The 20,727-nt window shown below is 43.7% G+C and overlaps 1 protein-coding gene across 1 annotated transcript in view; it reads left to right on the forward strand.

Moving 5' to 3' along the window:
- TLL1 (tolloid like 1) overlaps positions 1–20,727 on the forward strand; it is a 414,583-nt gene that overhangs the window by 255,731 nt on the left and 138,125 nt on the right. Inside the window, 1 exon segment of the mRNA XM_033941915.1 lies at positions 3,908–4,032. Coding sequence (XP_033797806.1) covers positions 3,908–4,032 — 125 coding nt within the window.

A 20,727-nucleotide genomic window follows, 5' to 3' on the forward strand; every position in this document is an offset into this window, starting at 1 on the left:
AGCAAGAGGTCACGTTGGGCGAATCTAGCCCGTAAATATGCCTGCCTAATAGCCTTTTCCGGATAGCCCCTCTGCCTAAAGCGTTCAGAAAGAAAAATTGCTTGGTTTTTAAATTCTCCCACAGAGGAGCATAACCGACGGATATGAAGAAATTGGGCTTTAGGTAAGTTGAATCGTAATTTATAAGGGTGGAAACTGTCAAAATGGAGGACCGTATTTCTGGTGATCGGTTTTCTATAAAGAGAGGTGTTCATACGGCCCTCCTTAACAGAAATGGTGGTCCAAAAATTCTATATAAGTACTATGGCATGTCATGGTGAATTTTATGTTAACGTCAACAGAGTTCAGGCGGTCAATGAACTCATCTAAGTTCTCTCTAGTGTCCTGCCAAAGAAAAAATATATTGTCAAGGAACCGGCCCCAATACAAAACCTGAGGGAACCAAGGGGACCCATAAACAAATTTATCTTCAAAATTAGACATATACAAGGAAGCCACCGAGGGAGCCAAAGTGGCCCCCATGGTCACCCCCTGGATCTGCTGGAAATATTGGTCCTGGTATTTAAAGTAATTGTCGTGGATGACCCAATGTGTAAGTTGGTTCAAAAAAGCTGTAGTAATGCGTTGGGGATCCTGTCTACGCTGAAGAATTTCATCTTCTATTATACATGCCTCAATTTGAGGAATTTGCGTGTACAAGGATGTGACATCTAAAGTCACCATCCATTTGTTATGCATATCAATATCCATGTCTTCAACTTTCCTCAAAAACTGGGACGAGTCCTTGATGTAGGAGGTAATCTTAGGGACCTCGTCCCTTAGAAAATGGTCAACAAATTTAGAAAGAGGTTCAAGGATGGATTGGCGGGTATTAACTATGGGGCGACCCGGGGGATTTATTAAAGTCTTGTGTATTTTGGGAACAAAAGATATCCTAGGTGTCTTCGGATTCCTTTCAAAAAGGAAAGTGTATTCTCTCTGGGTCAGCATACCCGTGCTCAAGTGGGTATTAAGATATTGAAGTATCTCTGTGCCTAAGTGATCAGTGGGATCTTGAGCTAGTCTCAAATAGGCCTGGGTGTTACTCAGTTGACGATTGGCTTCACTATCATATGACTGTCTATCTAACACCACTATGGCCCCACCTTTATCTGCCTTAGTGATGATCACGTCATTGTTCTTAAGCAATTTGTAAAGCCCGTGTTGTTGATGCTTGGTAGTATTGTAAGGGCCCCTGTTGTCCCATGTAGCTTGTAAATGCTTCAGCTCTTGTGTCATGATCTCCCTAAAGGTGTAGATGACATGGTCCATACGGCCTGGGGGAACCCAAGTGGACCTACTCTCAAAGGCAACCTTTTTCCGTTGTGGGATCATCTGATTTCGACGTTGCCATGAATAAACCCTATCACTTTGAAAGTCTCTTTCATCCCTCTTCAAGGAGGGGGATACTAGGACCTCCCTGAAAATTTGTAAAACCAAGTCCATCCCGGGGTAGGCGCCGCGGCCATCTTACTCTTAACATTACTATGAGTCGGATGACTAGCGCGTACTCGGTAAGCACAATTTTAATTTCAAATGCTATTGAAGTAGTAGGTTAAGCTGCAGGGACAGTTATGCAGAACATACTGGTAACTGTTTTCTTTTTAATTTACACTTAGGGAGACCCTTGATACAGCGCCGCTTGGCGCGAAACATGTCGGGTTAGACTCCCAGATGTTGGCTGACAAGCTAAGTATTTGCATCACCTATACATAGAGGATAGCATTTTAAGAATGCATGAAGGATTTTCACAGTTATATATATAAAGTATATGAGCAGCCGATGATGAAGTGCCACATAAATCTCCACGCAGTCACAAGATAGCACAGCGGAGGAGTGGTGGGGCTGAGGCATACTCATGAAATAGTAAATAACAAAGTTATGTGAAACGGTTTGCACTAGTCCAGCATTGTGGCATTGCATCATTTATAGTACATAATAAGACAGCATCTAACCTGTGCTTAAAACTGTCAAGGCAGTAAACTACCAATTTAAACATTACTCGTGTTTGGAAAAGCCAAACGAAAAAAATGTGCTTTCAGGCTTTTCTGAAAAACCAAGAAGTCAGGAATCAGTCTGGAATTGAATTCCATAACGTCGGTCTGGCCACTTGAACCATTTGATTAATAACTTTAATGACCGAGCGTAGCTGAGGGACAGCCAGAAGGCTCCTAGCTTGTGATCATAAAGGACGACATGGTACGTATGTCTGCAGCAAGGAGGTAATCACCCTTGGTATCAGGTTGCGAACAGATTTAAAAACCAAGATCAATAGCTTAAATTGTATTCTCCATGAAACTGGCAACCAATGGAGATCCGCAAGCACAGGTGTGGCATGTGAGCAGCAAGGCAGTCTTGCTGTTATCCTAGTAGCTGAATTCTGAGCCACATAATAATAATAATGATAACTTAATTTTTCTATACCGCCATAGTCAGGCGACTTCTAGGCGGTTCACATTGAAAGAAGGCTGGACAGTCAGTGAATAGCAATAAGTCTGAATACAATACAGTATACATATAGAGCTTTTAAGGATTTCTTTGACAAACCACAAAAGAGTTGCAATAATTTAAATGCGGCAAGACATAACTTTGCAAAACCAGTCTGAAATTAGCGGATGACAGCAAATCACGTAATTGTAGAATCATCCTGATCTTGAAAAACACAATTTTAATTATTAACTAGATATTACTACGAAAATTTAAAGATGAATCCAAAATAACCCGACTTTTAATCTCTTGCTGGAACTGGATGGTAACACCTGCGTACACAAAATTTTGTGGGACACCCTCGGCACCAGCAGAGGAAAGCAACAACATTTTTAATTTTGCAGCATTTAGGCTTAAACAATTTGCCATCATCCACGATTTGATCTCATTTAAATAATGTGACAGCATTTGAAAACCGTGAGACCTATCTGCAGGAAATTCAAAGAAAAATTGCAGATCATCCGCATAGATTCGATATTGTAACCCAATATCTGAAAATAGTTTCCCAATTGGTGCCATAAATAAACTGAATAGCAATGCAGAGAATGAGGCATCCTGTGGCACTCCACTTTGCAAAGGAAAGAACTCAGATTGATCATCCCTATTAACCCTCCCTAAATCATTTTAGTACAGTTTTAATATCACTCAGTGGCATAGTAAGGGGGGGTGGGGGGTGGACCGTCTTGGTAGGTGCGCTGGCAACTCTCCATCCCCCCTTGCTACGCTCACACCCTCCCCTTCCCCCATCCCGTAACTCTTTAAATCTTACCCAGTGCGAGCAATTTCTCCAGCCTGCTGCTCATGTTGGCCTGGCTCCTCGCTGAAATCATTTCCTGGTCACAGGGACAGGAAGTGACATCAGAGGAAAAGTCAACGCTAGTGTGAGCAACTGGCTGGAGAAGCTGCTTGTGCTGGTGAAGATTTAAAGAGGTTCAGTGGAGAAGGAAGGGTGCGGGTGTGGTGTGGGATGGAGAGGAGGGCATGGGGAGGGGGATGCCACCGCTCCGGGCGCTTCCTTCCCCCACTTCTGTCATCACTGCAATAAAAACTAGCCATATCAAGCTATACCTATTGTATAATGCTTTGGCTGAATCTTTTTTTAAAGACTGTTGATAAATCTAAATAAATTTAAAATAATACATAAAACAAGATCTGTTTAGTGCACCTTGGTATATCAAGCCCTATGCTTCTACTTATTTGAGTAATGTTGTTCATATGATAACAGAAACCTGGCAGCAAAGGTAAAGGTTGAATATTCAAGGATCTCTTCTCTTATGTTTGAAAGCAGGAGCAGTGTCTCTGGAAATATGGTAATGAATAATAAACATGTTATTTAGTGGAATAAAACTGATGCTGTTTTTATTTCAATGTGTCATTTTAGGGGCATGTTTCTGGATACGATTCTCCCTTCCCGCGATGACAATGGTATTCGGCCTCCCATTGGTCAGCGCACACGCCTAAGTAAAGGAGACATTGCACAGGCAAGAAAGCTGTATAGATGTCCAGGTATTGCACTGTAAGAAAAAATATGCAAGCAACAGTATGGTTTGCTTTGCTATAATCAAGATAAGCAAACAGTCCTTGCTGGCAATCATTTTTCAATTTGTTTCCATGCTGACAAGTGATCTATAAAGTTCAACAGTCAGGGGCCATAAAATATGTTTTACAGCTGAAGACTCTGTATTACAACAAGCCGAGGTAGAGGTAAACTGCCTGAACGGAATTGTACTTCACAGCACTTTGCCTTACTGGTTTTATATACTCATTTTATGACTGGAGAGAGTACGATTGTTCCTTCTATCTTCAATGCCTTAGGTTATGTTCACATCAGACTACTAGGCTGATTGTTCTGTCCAGAAACTAGAATTTTAATTTATGTTGAAAAGTAAACTTCTTGTGCAAGCTGATATTCAGACTGTATAATGGAAGTTTATGTTTAGAAAATCGATATATTGCATGTCTATCCTTATAGAGTCAGGATGATGAATAAATACACAACATTAAAATACAACAATCATGGCCATAGAAATACAATTTCTCAAATCAAACATAGATCTTTTAAGCAATTCAGACTCATTACAGACCAAATACTAAATTTGTGATGTGAAGTGCTCAGACCCACAACCCAAGTGCTTAGTGTTCAAAAGGTTGCCGATGGGACTGTCACAGCGTCTTCACTGTCCCGCACTGCCTAGTTAACGTCTGTACACACTGGTCTACATTAATTGTTCTTCAAGGTGGTGACACTGCTACAATGACCAACCCTTATGAATACTCCAATAACATTACATTACATTAGGGATTTCTATTCCGCCATTACCTTGTGGTTCAAGGCGGCTTACAAAAGATTTATAAACGGGGGTTACAATGGGAGAACAATTGATTTACTAGAGTAGTAAAGAGTAGATCTTTTGACATTTCTCGGGTAGTTAAGAGTAAGGTGGCTAACAAAAGATTATAAAAGGGGGTTACAATGGAAGCACAATTGTCATTACTAGGGTATTAAAGAGTAGATAATTTGTCATTTTTAGAGTTGTTAAGAGTACGTGAAGTTAGAGCTGTTTCAGGAATTTCTTGAACAGTATAGTTTTTATTTCTTTTCTGAATGTCTTGTAGTCTGGGGTGGTCATCAGAAGGTTGGAGATCTGGTTGTCTAGTATTGCGGCTCGAGTGGCTAGGAGGCCGTCATGTAGTTTTGATCGTTTTACTTCCTTGATCGGAGGAGGTATAAATGGGGAATGTGTTTTTCTGTGTCTGGTTGTGGATGCTTGGATGAGGCGGTTGTTCAGGTAGGATGGGCTGTCTCCATTTAGGGTTTTAAATAACATGCAGTAGAATTTAAATTGTATTCTTTCTTGGATTGGTAGCCAATGTGAGTTGATGTAAGCTTCTGTGATATGGTCATGTTTTCTCAATGAGTAGATGAGTCTCAAAGCTGTATTTTGGATTGTTTGTAGTTGTTTGGTCATAGTAGCAGAGTATGGGAGGAAGAGGATGTTGCAGTAGTCCAGCAGTCCTAGGATTATGGATTATACTATAAGCTGGAATTGTGTTCTTTCAAAGAATTTCCGGACTAGTCTCAGATTTCTCATGATTGCGAAGGATTTCTGTATTGTTTTATTTATTTGCGGTTGCATGGTACAGCATCTGTCTATTGTCATTCCTAATAGTTTTATGGTGGTTTGGTTGGGATAGTTGATTGAGTTGAGTTCTAAATTGGTTATGGTTTGGACTTTGTCATTTTCGAGGAGGATGAATTTGGTTTTGTCTGGGTTGAGTTTAAGTTTGTGATCTATCATCCAGGTCGTAACTGTTTCTAGTGTTCGATGTAGTATATTTGTCATGGTGGACTTTGGCTGATCATATGATATGAGAATGGTAATGTCATCCGCGTAACTATGGGTGGTTATGCCTAGATTGTCCAGATATGTTCCGAGAGAGGCAATGTATAGGTTAAAGAGGGTAGGGGATAGTGGGGATCCCTGTGGTACACCGGAGGGGTTTGACCAAGGTTCTGATTTTTCTTTGTTTGATTTGACACTGTAGGTTCTGGATTTTAGGAAGCCTTCAAACCAAGACTATACTTTATCTGAGATACCTATTGCATCCAAGATTTGCAGAAGGATGTTATGGTCAACTAGGTCGAATGCTGCAGTCAGGTTCAGTTTTATGAGAAGCATTTTTTTCCCTGTGCTAAGGTGTTGTCTGATTGTGTCCATAAGGGAGCCTAGTAGTGTCTCTGTGTTGAAGTTGGTTCTGAAGCCAGATTGCATGGGGTGGAGTAGGTTATGGTCGTCTAGATAGTTGGTGAGGAGTTTGGCTACTAGGCCTTCTGTAAGTTTGACGTATAGTGGTATTGAAGCAATAGGTCTGAAGTTGGATGGTTGGTCTGGTGGTGCTTTTGGGTCTTTTTGGATTGGGGTGATGATGATTTTGCTGAGGTCAGTGGGGAAAAAGCCGTCTGTGAGCGTGGTTTGAATCCATTGTAGAAGTAGAGTATGGAATTTTACACTGGAGGTAGTAAGGAGATATGATGGGCAGTGGTTGAGGTCACAGGAGGCGTGGCTGTATTTTTTGTAGAATTTATTGAGTTTGGACCATTGTATGTTGGGGAATTGAGACCATGTTCTGTCTGTTGCAGTTGAATCTTTTTCTGTGGGGTGAATTGTGATTACGTTTAGGTGGGATGGGGTAAAATTGAGGGTGGCTCTGGCGTTAGTAATTTTGTTCTTGAAGTGATCTGCTAAGAGGGTAGCTGAGGGGAGTGGGGTATTGTTAGTGGTTGTGTAGGGTTTGGTGTCTGTTAGGTCAGATTTGGAATAGTTTTTTGGAATCTTGGGTTTCTGTGCCTATAAGATTTGTGTAATGAGTTTTCCTCTTGTCCTTTAGTAGAAGTTTATATTGTTTGCTGATTTTTTTCCAAGCGTTTTTTGTTTGATCTAGGTTTGTTTTTCTCCATTTTCTTTCTAATTGTCTACACTGTCTTAAGTTGGAGCAATTCATTGTCAAACCATTGGTCTGATCTCCTGCTGGTTCTGGTTTTGGTTTGTAGTGGGGCTAGTTCATCAAGGATGTTGGTGATCAGGTTCATCCAGTGAGAGATGAAGTCTTTTGGGTCGCAGTCTTGGATTGTTTCATCTACTTTTGTCCAGAAAATGGTTGGTTCGATATGTTTGCGTGAGGTGTATGTTATTTTTTTGGATTGAGGTGTGGTTTTTGTCTTAGTCCAGTTGATGTTGAAGTTGTATGTGTAGTGGTCTGACCAGAGGGATGGGGACCAGGTTCCATTGGGAGTTTGAATTGCTGGGGAGGATGAATGGTTGGTCATGAATGCTGCAATGTCCAGTTGATGTCCTTTTTCGTGAGTGGTTTGTGGGTTTAGGATTTGGAAGGATAAGGCATTGAGAAAAGATAGACAGTTTTTTGCTGGTGTGGAAGTTAGGTCTTCTAGGTGAAGGTTTAGGTCTCCTAGGATGAGGTTATATTCTGCTGTTAAAGAGTTTTGGTAAATGAAGTTTTCAAATTCAGGTCTTACTGTGGTCCAGTTACCTGGTGTTATATAACAGAGCATGCAGTTTAGTGAGTTTTTTAGTGTAGTGCTTGTGAGATGACAGGCAAGGAAGTCCATTTGCGTGGTGGATGTTTTTTCTAGAATGTTTAGGGTTAGGGAGTCCTTAATTATTATTGCTAGACCTCCTCCTCTTTTTTTCTCTCTGCAGGTCAGTTATTTTGTACCCCTGAGGGCATACCTCTGTTATTCTAGGGTCTGCGTCTGAGGTTAACTACAAACTCCTGAAGCTGTCTAGGGTCTGCTTTGGCAATGGTCATAATGTAATTGAGATTCTACTGGGTCAGGGTGCCAAGATGTTATTCCTCTCTCCAACATTAAAGGTCATAGAGCTGAACCTATGCTTGGATCCTAGACAAAGAAAGGACTGCATGCAACATAATTAATAGCATTCTCTTTGAACAATAGACTGTCTAGGTTTGCATGTTGTAGATGGGAAGGGTCAAATTCTAAGGGAGTTATTAGAACAAATTTTAAACATTGAGGTCTCCAGAATGGTTAACCTTTTGTCAAGCAACTTGATGTTTGCCAAGATAACTGGTTAAAAGGAAGAGAGCTGAGAGGCATGTTGTGAACAAGGTTATGATGTAAACTAGGGGTGCCCATACTTTTTGGGCTTGCGAGCTACTTTTAAAATGACCAAGTCAACTACCAACAATAAAATTAAAAAAAACAAATCACACTGTATGCAGAGAAAATGTTAATTATAATTTATATTTGGGGTTTTTTTCAAAGAGGTCAAGGCAGATGACTTTAAAATATGCAAATCTCACTTCAGTAACAACTATACAAAAATAGACAAAAATATACCCCCTCTCCTTTTATTAAACCACGATAGTGGTTTTTAGCATAGGGAACTGCGCTGAATGCTCCACACTGCTACTGATGCGCATAGGCTCCCTGCATTAAAAACCATTATTGCGGTTTAGTATAAGGGGGCCATAGTGCAAAATATAGACAGCAGATATAAATTCTCACAATGGACACATTTTGATTACTAAATTGAAAATAAAATCATTTTCCTACCTTTGTTGTCTGGTGATTTCATGAGTCTCTGATTGCTGTTCCTTCTGACTGTGCATCCAATATTTCTTTCCTTCTTTCCACCTCCTGCATGCTTCCTTTCCTCCAGACCTAATTCCATTCCCCAACCAGCATCTCTCTCTTTCCATGAGTCCAACTTTTTATTCCTCTCTCCCTGCCTGTCCCCTGCCACCTGACACACTCTATTCCCTCCCCCAAATTTTTCTTACTCTCTCCCTGCCCCCTCCCCTTTCTTTCTCTCTCTCTCCCTGCCCCCCTTCTGTCTGTCTTTCTTTCTTTCTCTCTCCCTGCCCCTTTCTTTCTTTCTATCTGTCTGTCTGTCTTTCTTTCTCTCTCCCTGCCCCCCAAGCCACTGATGCTGATTTCTCCCTGCTTCCCTGACACCACAAAACCCAGACCTGTGCAGCCACTGCACAAGCACCAGGCCCACAAGCCTTCCCCCCCCCCCATCAATTCTGACATCAGAGAGGAAGTTCCGGGCCAGCCAGCCAGCGATTTGCCAGCCCAGAACTTCCTCTCCGATGTTGGAATTGATGTCGGGGGAGGGGAGAGGCTTGTGGGCCCAGTGCTTGTGCAGTGGCTGCACGTGCCTGGCTTGTGCAGCATCAGGGAAGCAGGGAGAACGCAAAGGCTCCGCGATCAACTCGCGTTGCTCTTGCGATCCACTGGTCAATCACGATCGACCTTTTGGGCACCCCTGAAATCAGACAGCGCTGATATACAAAGAGTAGGTTTGATCATTAAGGGTCCCTTTTACAAAGCCTCAGTAGCAATGATGCCACGGTAAAATGTGGCTTTGCAAAAGGGGCCCTTAATATCTTGTCAAAATTAGCTAGATAAGGTGCTGAACATTGACCTCATGAGATTTGCAGGCATGTAGTGAGAAGTTCTAAACTGCATATATATTTTTTTTGTTTTTTAGTGATAATAATTATATTCAGAACAGCTATTAATGTTTAAAAAATGCTTAATTCTTTGATATTTTTGAGTGTTTTGAAAACAAATATTGTTATCCTCTATCAATTTTTTTTAATGAGGAAGTAGAAACAGAAATTAGAGGAACCCAGGTCATGCACAAAATTAAGGTTCTTTTGTACTAAGTAATCTTCTAAAGACACAGAGGTTCAATATTCAAAAGCACTTATCTGGGCAAATTAATGAAATGCATCAAATTTAATGAATATAACAGTTTTGTGCTCTTAGCAATACAATTTTCCATCATTTTAAATCAAACTTGTTTAAAACTTAGTGGAGGGTAACTGCCACAAAGGCACTCCAAAATGACACGGGGCAGGAAGACCCCTTGGAAAAAAAGAAGAGTAAAAGGCACTAACAGAGGGTAAAAGAGATGCTAACATTGACAGGAAGACCCCAATATACTAGAGAAAGAAAACCATTATAGATATTAGCAGAAAGATCTCAAGATACTAGGAGAGTAGCAAGAAGCACTGATAATGGTTGAAAGACCCTGAAGCACAAGAAAAAAGGTACTGAAGCACCAACACTGACATGGAAGTCTCAAAGAACTAAATTATGTTTAGAACAACACTGATATTAGCAGAAACACCTCAAGAAACCAGAAGAGCGGAGCGCAACACCAAAATTGATATCAGGATCCTGAGGAATTAAGGGAGGGTCATAGCAACACCAATCTTGTCAGAAAGGCACCAAGGTACTGGGAGATGGGAAAAGCAACACCAACAGTACCAGGATAGGAGCAGAGAAGCAACAACTGCCCAAAACATCACAAGGCACCAAGCAGTTCAGTGCTAATGACAACAGGTCCAGTGCCAGTGCCAACAGTGCAGATTCCATAGTGCAACAACAGCGCAGAAACTTAGTTCTCCAATGTTTAAAGTGAAATGGTGTGGTGGCCGTGTTCGTCCACTTTCCAAGGTAATATATAGAAATGAGCTTTTGAAGGTAACCCTTCTTCAGATCAGAAATAAGCAAATGTTGACAAATAGTATATATAAGGGAAACATGAAAACATTTCAGGTATAGTTTCACAGGAAGAGGGAGGGGTGGGTGGGTGAACAGGAGACAGAGAGGTGGCAAAAGCAGTTTCAAATGTGTTTGAAGTGGGAAAGGAAGCCCAAATCTTTAAGGGCTAGATTCACTAAGCAAACCGATCGGTTTGGGAGCCCTTTGCGACCTCATTTCCCCCCAACACAATTCACTAACCTGTGTAGCGACCCTCTTCCGATCCGGGCATAGAAATGAGGGGAACTGCATGCAAAATAGGCAGGGACGCGATTCACTAACCATTTTTTTCAAATCCGACTGGGCTCAGAAAAAGCGACTGCTGGGGACTAGTCGCAAACGTCTTTCCTACTCTCCTGCTCCATAGAAGCCCAGCTCACAGCCCTGCTCTCTGCTGGCCCTGCTCTCTGTTGCTCCGAATCTCTCCTGCCTGCCGTCCTGATATTCTTCCCCGGATCTCTCCCCGAACGCTGCATTGCCACCCTGCTCTGCCCACATCTCTCCTGCCTGCTCGCCCCGAGTTGTATGGTAGTCAATGTGAATTGTCCTGCCAGACCTTATTGGCATTGCTGCTATTCTTGTATCTTTTAAGCACCTACTGCAGCTTTAAGAGATTTTTTATTAAGCATTAGGTTTTGAGTATCAGCCCCAAGAAGAGAGATACAGAAATGCTGTTGTTAGTAGAAAGACACAAGGCACTGGAAGAGTGTCAAATCAGCACAGATAGCAGTAGTGAGACTCCAAGGAAACAGGATAGAAACAAAGCAGCACCAACATTGGCAGAACAATCCCAAGGAACCAGGAGAGGGGCAGAACAGCACCAACATTGGCAGGGAGACCACAGGTGAATTGGGTGATGGACAGAGTAGCACTGATATAGATGTGAAGAACGCAAAGTACTTAGTATTAACATTGGCATGAAGACCCTAAGGAACTAGTAGAAGTTTCAAGTTTTTATTAAAATTTAATGTGCACGCATTGCCAAATATTTCAAAGCGTATTACAAATTTAAGAATGGGGGGGGGGGGAAAACATTGTAGTAGACTAGTACAAACTAATATATACATACAAAAATTCAATACAGGTACAATAGGAAGGGGGATGAACTACAATAATTAAAGAAAAAAGAGACACTGGGAAAGAGGCAGAACAGCACTAACATTGCCAGAAAGACCCCTAAGGCACCAAGAGGGGGAGAAAGCAGCAGTGACAGTGACAGGAAGACCCTAACACCTTGAGAAACAAGACCTGTTAAGAAATATGAAGTATGCTACCAATGTTGCTTCCCAGGACTGAATGAAATGTGCGACAATGACCTCTGCTTAACATCCTGCAGGCAAATCCAACCTCCCCCCAAAAAAACCCTGCCTCCAAGACCAGACCCATGCTTAACCTCCAGCAAGAGCAAGTCAAACCTCCCAAGAACCCCTGCCTCCAAGTCCAGCCACCACAGGGGGAATGGAGGAGGAGCAAGGGTCCCTATAGAGCACCACCAAGGTGTGTGGATGAGGCCTCAGGAAGGTAGGTTGCAAAGCACCCTGTCTCCAGCAAGAACAGTGTTCTCTGGCTTGCCCAGCATCTCGGGAAACCACAGGACAAGGAAATTGAGGCAAACTATATTGCAAAACCATAGATAACTATGTCAAGATCTGACCTCCTGATTGAAAATAATCAAACACCATAGGGCTGGGAAAGAATTCCTACCTCCTCCGATCTTCAACCAACAGCAGAACATCAGCCGCCAGCATAACTTAAAACCACTATCCTGAAGTTCTAACCCAGCTATCCCTTAAATGCAGCTATCCCTTAAATTTCCATGTATTTCTAAAACTGCCCTTGACATTAACTATGTATCACAGATGAACCAGGTATCGCAAACATCCAGTTCAGCAACTCAAGGATGATCCGAACCTTTCTGCAACCCGCATCTGGCCTTTATCAGCTTCATGTTTCTATGAGACTAACCAGCCTGCAACCTGGGAACATAGTGAATAACTTAATTATCCCTAGTCCATCTGCTAGGAGATTACGTTTCAATGATAATTGAATTACATGGTATGAAGTAATAATGACTAAATTAATACAATCCCCTTTCATTTCTTTCTTTTTTTTTTTTTTAATTTCCAACTCATAACTAATGCAAAAAATCACTAATGCAAAAAAAACCTTCAGCCTTCTAACTGAATGCCTGACATCCCAGAGGACAAGAAAATAAGATTGCCCAGCCACATGGAGGTTCCAGATGCGCCTCCAAACTGCGCCTCAGCCCAGCACAAGCTAGCCAGGCAGAGGTCTGGGACCCATGACGCACTGCAAAACTAACGGCCTTGCGGCAGCCTACCCCCAACTGCAACACGTGGCTGCCTTCCCACATGACTTGGCGGGCAGCATATCCTGAGCCCTGTCATCACTGGGCCAAATGGATCAAGGGCCCCCCCCCCCCTCTTTGGCCTGTCAAGCTGTCCGTTTTCCTCGCGGCCACAGCCACATCACAGCGGTTCCCTCAGGTCCACGACCGCATCGCAGTGATGGCATGGTGGCCAGCGCTGCCATCCCTACCTGCGGCTGTTTGATCGGCGGAGCATGGCGCTGTGCTGCGGCTTCCATCGCCAAAGGTGCACAGGCGCAAGTCCGCTCACACCACCAGGAGGGATGAAGCCGCTGGGTAACAAGCAAACAATGTGCACTCTCAGCTTCATACCAACGACTGGAACCCGACCCGCGCTCCCTGGCGCTGCTGCGCATTGCACTGAGGCACCGGCTGCTACGTGAGCCAGAACAAACTGTGCGCTCATGGCCAACACTACGCTGAAGAGGTCATAGCACTGCTCTCTCTCTCCCCAGTCACTGGTCATGCTGCACGTCTGCAGCTCACAGTCCGCTAAGCATCCCTGAATGTCTCTGCCACCAACATACCGCGGTCTCAGGCCATGCCAGCCACCTCACTACCTTGTCTCCGCCCTTGGCTGCTGCCGCCCTGTGCTCCACAGGGCAGCAGGTAGCAGGAAGAGAGCTCTGATGCCACCTAACAGAAACACTGCTCCAACCTGGCCGCCACCACCATGGCCACTCCTATGCCGACGGGTGAAGAGCAAAGCAGGAAGAGGCCTGTGTTCCTGTTTCACCGGTGCGCCACCAGAGATGAGATAAAGCGTGGGCATGCATGTCGGCAGGCCTACCTGGCAGCAGGGAGCATGACTAAAATGCCGCAACACTCCCATGGCGAAAGCCGAACTGCAGCCTCCACTTCAGTTCAGGTCGCCTCACCCTCACTCGCCTCGCCCCATATGCCTACGTCCCTGTCCCTAATTGGTCCTCCTGACCCTGTTTCTCTCTGCCCCTGTTTTTCCAAAGGGATTTACATTTATTATAGTTGGCTTATCGCTATCCCTTCCACCTCCTCCCCTGAAACAGCTCTGACCCCTCTCCCGAAGTCCCAGAAGGCGTCCTTGGGCCTACTTACTGGACCTGGTGGTCTAGTGGTCCTTGGGGTTGGAGTGAATCCCATTCTCATGATAATTCTATAACTTGGAACCAAGATATAGGTGCTACAATGGGGCCCACTTAGGGGGAAATTCTATAATAGGCACTGAGGTACCTAACTTAATTAGTAAATTGGCTTCAATTATGAGCCTATATTTCTGGTGTCTACTTTACATGTGGCTGCAATTCTGTAACTGATTGACACAAAATCGGTGCCGGTTTTGGAGGCACCAGCCAATACCGGTGCTGGTTGCAGAATCTGGCCCTAAGTGACTTGGGCACATACATTGGAGCTCATTTTCAAAGCACTTAGACACACAGAGTACCATAGGTTTCTGTGAGCCCCAGTAGAAAAAGCTTCTAGCACATATTAATAAATGCTAATTATTACTGTCTCTAAGGAAGGAGTGGCCTAGTGGTTAGAGCTACAGCCTCAGCACCCTGAGGTTGTGGGTTCAAATCCTGTGCTGCTCCTTGCGACCCTGGGCAAGTCACTCAATCCTCCATTTCCCCAGGTATATTAGATAGTTTGTGAGCCCATTGGACCAGATAGGGAAAATGCTTGAGTACCTGATTGTAAACCGCCTAGATAACCTTGATAGGTGGCAAATAAATAAACTACATGTGCATTTGGGGAAAACTCTATAAATGGCATCTAAAAAGATAAGTGTTTATAATGTAGGCACCTATCCCTTGTCAATCATGCTTAGGTACCTTTTACAGAATCACACCTACCAGTGCCTAACTTAAAACTTAGATTTTATTTATTTATTTATTCAATTTTCTATACCGTTCTCCCAGGGGAGCTCAGAATGGTTTACTTGCATTTATTCAGGTACTCAAGCAGTTTTCCCTCTCTGTCCCGGTGAGCTCACAATCTATCTAACGTACCTGGTGCAACGGGGGGATTAAGTGACTTGCTCAGGGTCACAAGGAGCAGCATGGGTTTGAACCCACAACCTCAGGGTGCTGAGGCTGTAGCTTTAACCACTGCACCCTACATTAGGCCTTACATTATAGGCAAGTCCTTCGGAGAATCATGCCTAGCAACTCCTAAGTAGTTCTCCTCCCCTAAACATGCCTACCTTTTGTAGAATCATACCTAAGAAGATAGGTGTCTATTGCCCAATTAATTTTTTTTTTTCAATTATGAGCTTGTTAAAACTCTTCTAGAAAGGGGAAGGGGTGTGGTGTTTCCTGACTTGATGATTTTCTAATCCTTTGCAAATGAAAATGACAGAGGATGGTGGCACCCCATGCATCAATTTAGTGAAATGGGCTTAGTGAATGGGAAAGTTCCATGTTAGCACGCACTAAATTCATTTACTAGGCCACTTTAGTAGACATAACCCATAGTATTATGGTGAAACAGCATTGCAGGCTGATTATAAGTTTGTTGCCTTCATGAGGAAATACAGAAGAAGTTTAGATTTTTGACAAGAAACATGAATCAGCATCTTTATAAAGTCCGACATGTATGATTTACATAGGGGTTCCTTTCAATAATACATAAAGCACAGCTAGAATCTTATCATGCAGCAATCTAACCAACCATGAGTCTGCTAGGCTAAGATGCAACCTTGTGGTTGTATAGCACTATAATATAGCTTTTAAAGGACTAAACTTTAAAAGTAGAGGCAGCTGCTCTGTAATTTCTTAGTCCTCCCTTTGGCTTCTTGGTAGGCCCAATTTATGATTAAAGGTTTGCTGTAGAGGGAATACAAATAAGCTTTAGCATAACATTTGTTTCTGAGAATGGTGAATATAATTCTATATCCGTAGCAAGGGAGTAGAGCAGTATTTTAACATAGCTGGCAATTCAGTCACTCCAGTGCATCTTTAATTGCTAGACAGATATCCAGCTCATTATTTTTGCAGTAGGTCAGAGAAAATTCATTCTTTTGTTTCAATTTGCCTACCAGACTAAAAATATAAGCTTAAAAATCAATCCTTCTGTTTTACATGCAATTTGTAAAAAATAAAATAAAAAAATAAATTATACATACTATACTGTATTTTCACCATAATATAGAATATTAAATTAATTTTGTATGTCAGTGAAAGTCATGGGTTTTTACACCTTCCTAACCACAGATATATGTAACTTGCATGACTTGGTATGACTGCTTGTTATTAGTAGAAGGCTTTTTGCCTTAGAAGTTACAAATGATTTTACACATTGGCTACTGGGCCATAACATATCAAAATGCATGGCTAAAAACTAGCTGAAGTTAAAAGTACTGTGAACTTTTTCATGCATGCAGTAAACTCTTTGGCATGGAGTAAGTGAGTTTGTATTCATGTTGGGGGATAATTTTGTAACAGAACACCTATAAAAATGGTGAAAAATGTAACTGTTATGCCTGTTTTATAAAGGTTGTCAGCAATTTCCAAATGGCATGAGAGATCTGTTCTAGACATTATCAAATCACTCTCATTATGCCAATCAAGGAATTTAATTTTCATATTTATGAACTATCATAAAGAAAAAATGATGTGGTTAGTTTAGAAGCTCTATTCCTGTTCTGGATATCTGAAAACCAGTATTTAGATGTCGATATTGCATAGATGTAGAATTCCCATTTTATAAAGCCAGGATATGGATGTCTAAAACTGCAGTATATCTATATGGCAAGGCTGCGTGGTCTGGGCATTTTCATGAAGGCGTTGGCTTATTTTAGCTCAGTAACAATCATTTGAGTTATCTGAGTAAAACCGCTGAGGTTCAAGAATTAGCTAATCCAATTTGTGGACAATTTTAAAGGGAATTTTTTGAAAAAGTTACATTTTATGAGGGGAAATCAAAAATTAAAGGCAATTGTTAAATTACACAAAAACCGGAACAGAGCTAGCGAAATACAAGATATGTACTCGTACATTGCCTGTTGGATAGTTCATCCATGCACAGTGCAGCGCTTGGCCTTTAGTTGTGTGGCAAGGGCCCCCCCGAACCCCCGATTGTCCCCCCCGCCAACCCGCGACCCCCCCACCTACCCCACAATCCCCCCACCCCCACCCCCCTCCCCATACCTTCAAAATCATTGGTCGGAAGGACAGGTGCCAAGCCTGTCTGTCCGACAGGCCAGCTATCATTGAATGGCTGGTCAAAGGGCCTGATTGGCCCAGGCGGCTCAAATTCCACCCACAGGTGGGGCCTGAGATGCCTGGGCCAACCGGAATAGGCCCAGTAGGCTTAGGTCCTTTCTGTGGGCGGGGCCTTAGGCATATGGGCTGGGTTGGGCCATATGACCCCGATGACTCATCTGCCGGCTTTGCTCCGGAAGAAGTAAGTTATGTCAGAGGGGGTTGACCCGGCAGACGCAGGGAGTTGCAGCAAGGACCCGCGATGACTGCATCTTCCGCGTCTACCCCCTCCAACATAACTTACTTCTTCCGGAGCAAAGCCGGCAGACGAGTCATCGGGGGACCTTCTTGCACCTTAGCACAGCTGCCGACTTCTCTAGAGCAGTGTTTTTCAAACTTTTTACACCCGTGGACCGGCAGAAATAAAATAATTATTTTGTGGACCGGCAAAATATTAAGACTGAAATTAAAAAAACACATTTCCACCCCGTCTCCGCAAGCTCAGTTCCTGCAAACCATCTGATCCCATCCGCACATGTCTCAGTTATGATTTTATATTGAACATATTTTATTAAAGTATAAAAAAAAACAATATTCTGTACAATTGTCATTTTATAAATATAAATATACAGAGCAAGGACCAGCAAAACCCCTGTCTCCCCTCCCCTTCACATATATCCCCTCTACTATCAAGAAAACTGAACAAGCCAAATTATTATAGAATGCTACACAGAAATATCATGCTAACAGAATACTAAAGTCACACATGACAGGAATAGTGTTAGGGGAGTGCAACTAGGGCAACTGCCCCCTGGTCTGAGAGAGCCCTAAGCCAGCTTGAAGCTAAAGAAGCACTGCCTGGGCTTTGCAGTCCCCAGTTATGTCTCTAGCAGGATATATATTTCAAATCTGATATATTCTAATGACAAAAGAGAAATAAAATGATTTTTTTTCTACCTATTGTCTCTGGTTTCTGCTTTTATCTTCTTTTTACTCTTTTCCTTCCAATGTCTGCCCTGTCTCTTCAATCCAGCATCTGCCCATTCCATCCATTGTCTGCCCCTTCCAGAAACTGTCTGTCTCCCCCTGCCATCTCTCCTCTAGACCCCCCCCCCTTTAGTCTGGCATCCATCATTTTCCCTCTGTTCCCTCATGGTCTGGCATCTTTCTCCTTTCATCTCTCTTTCCCTCCCCCCTGTGGTTTTTAGCATTTCTCTCTTCTCATTTCTTCCACTCAGATCTGATATCTCTGTCTCCTTCCCCGTTCTCAGGCATCTTTCTCTCCTCTCTTTCTTCCCTTTCCTTCTCTGGTCTTCCTTCTTTATTTTCTGCCTCCATCTAAATTAAATTCTTTCTTACAAGGCAGGTCTCAGTTTCCCTCTTTTCACTATGTCTACCCACAGCATGCCACCCCTTTACTATCTCACTAACTCTAGCTTTTTCCCCATCCAGCATATGTCCTTTTCTTTATCCCTCCTTCCATCCAGAATGTGTTCTTTTTCTCCACTTCCATTCAGAATTTGCTCTCCCTTCTCCCCACTTCCATCATCTGCCCTCTTCTCTCTCCCCACTTCCATTATCTTACCCTTCTCCCCACTTCCATCATCAGCCCTCTTCTCTCCCCCTTCTCTCCACTTCCATCATCTACCCCTTCTGTCTCTTCCCCCCACATCTATCATCTGCCTTCTTCTCTCTCCCCACCTCCATCATCTGCCCCTTCTCCCTCCCCCTTCTCTCCACTTCCATAGCCTGCCCCTTTCTCCCCACTTCCATCATCTGCCCCCTTCTCTCAATCTCTCCATCCACCACAGGCCCATCTTTCTCCCTTCCTCACCCTTCCGATTTTGGCAACAAGTTTGGCAATGCCCCCCCCCCCGCGATGACACTTAAGATCAGCAACGGGCCTCCTTCTACCCCCGGCATTACAGAACTTCAGATCGGCAACGCGGTGCTCAGTCAAAAGCGGAAACAGGAAGCTGAGTCAGAGGGAAGCTTTTGACGTGAGCACTAGAGAATGACACAGTGAAAAAAATCTGCCCCCGTCACTGCACCGTCCCCTTCACTGCCCCGTCACCCCCATTCCCTTCACCGCCCCATCACCGCCATCCCATTCACCACCCCGTCACTGCCATCCCATTCACCGTCCTGTCACTGTCACCGTAGCATCCATACAAGCCTCAGTACTGCAATATTTAGCTTATTCCTTCCTTATAAATCAAAGTTCTGGCTGCTGAACTGGAGAAAGAGATGTTCAGCTGGCAGGGCTTTATTTTTAAATTTTTATCAACACAACTAATATACTACTTTATCCTGAAGAAAAAAAAGAAAAGAAAAAGAAATAGAATTTTTTTTCTACCTTTGTTGTCTGGTTTCTGCTTTCCTCATCTTCTCATTCAATTCCTTCCATCCACTGTCTCTCTTCTCTCTGCGTCTTCCATTTGCTCTGTTACTGTGCCTCTCCCTTTCTCCCCCCCCTTCCAAATTGTTCTGGCACCCATCTTCTTCCCTCCGCTGCCCCCATAGTCTGCATCTCTGTCTTCTTCCCTGCCAGCGTCTTCTCCCCACTCTCTCTTCCCCATTTCCCTTCAGCGTCGTCTCCCCACTCTGTCTTCCCCATGTGTTTTCAGCGTCCTTCTCCCCCCCTCTGTCTTCCCCATGTCTTTTCAGCGTCCTTCTCCCCCATCTGTCTTCCCCATGTCCTTTCAGCATCCTTCTCCCCACTCTGTCTTCCCCATGTGCTTTCAGCATCCTTCTCCCCACTCTCTTCCACATTTCCCTTCAGCGTCTTCTCCCCACTCTCTCAACCCCATTTCCCTGTAGCATCTTCTCCCCACTCTCTGTTCCTCATTTCCCTTCAACATCTTCTCCCCACTCTGTTTTCCCCATGTGCTTTCAGCGTCCTTCTCCCCCTCTGTCTTCCCCATGTCCTTTCAGCATCCTTCTCCCCATCTGTCTTTCCCATGTCCTTTCAGCGTCCTTCTCCCCCCCTGTCTTCCCCATGTCCTTTCGGCATCCTTCTCCCCCGTCATCCTCATGTCCTTTCAGCGTCCTTCTCCTCCCTCTGTCTTCCCCATGTGCTTTCAGCATCCTTCTCCCCCCTCTGTCTTCCCCACATGCTTTCAGCGTCCTTCTCCCCCTCTGTCCTCCCCATGTGCTTTAAGCGTCCTTCTCCCCACTCTCTCTTCCCCATTTCCCTGTAGCATCTTCTCCCCACTCTCTGTTCCCCATTTCCATTCAGCATCTTCTCCCCACTCTGTCTTCCCCATGTGCTTTCAGCATCCTTCTCCCCTCCCCCTCTGTCTTCCCCATGTCCTTTCAGCATCCATCTCCACAATCTGTCTTCCCTATGTCCTTTCAGCGTCCTTATCCCCCCCTCTGTCTTCCCCATGTCCCTTCGCATCCTTCTCCCCCCGTCATCCTCATGTCCTTTCAGCGTCCTTCTCCTCCCTCTGTCTACCCATGTACTTTCAGCGTCCTTCTTCCCCCTCTGTTTTCCCCATGTGCTTTCAGTGTCCTTCTCCCCTCTCTGTCTTCCCCAT

The sequence above is a fragment of the Geotrypetes seraphini genome, chromosome 1 (genome assembly GCF_902459505.1).
Source record: "Geotrypetes seraphini chromosome 1, aGeoSer1.1, whole genome shotgun sequence".
Classification (NCBI taxonomy): domain Eukaryota; kingdom Metazoa; phylum Chordata; class Amphibia; order Gymnophiona; family Dermophiidae; genus Geotrypetes; species Geotrypetes seraphini.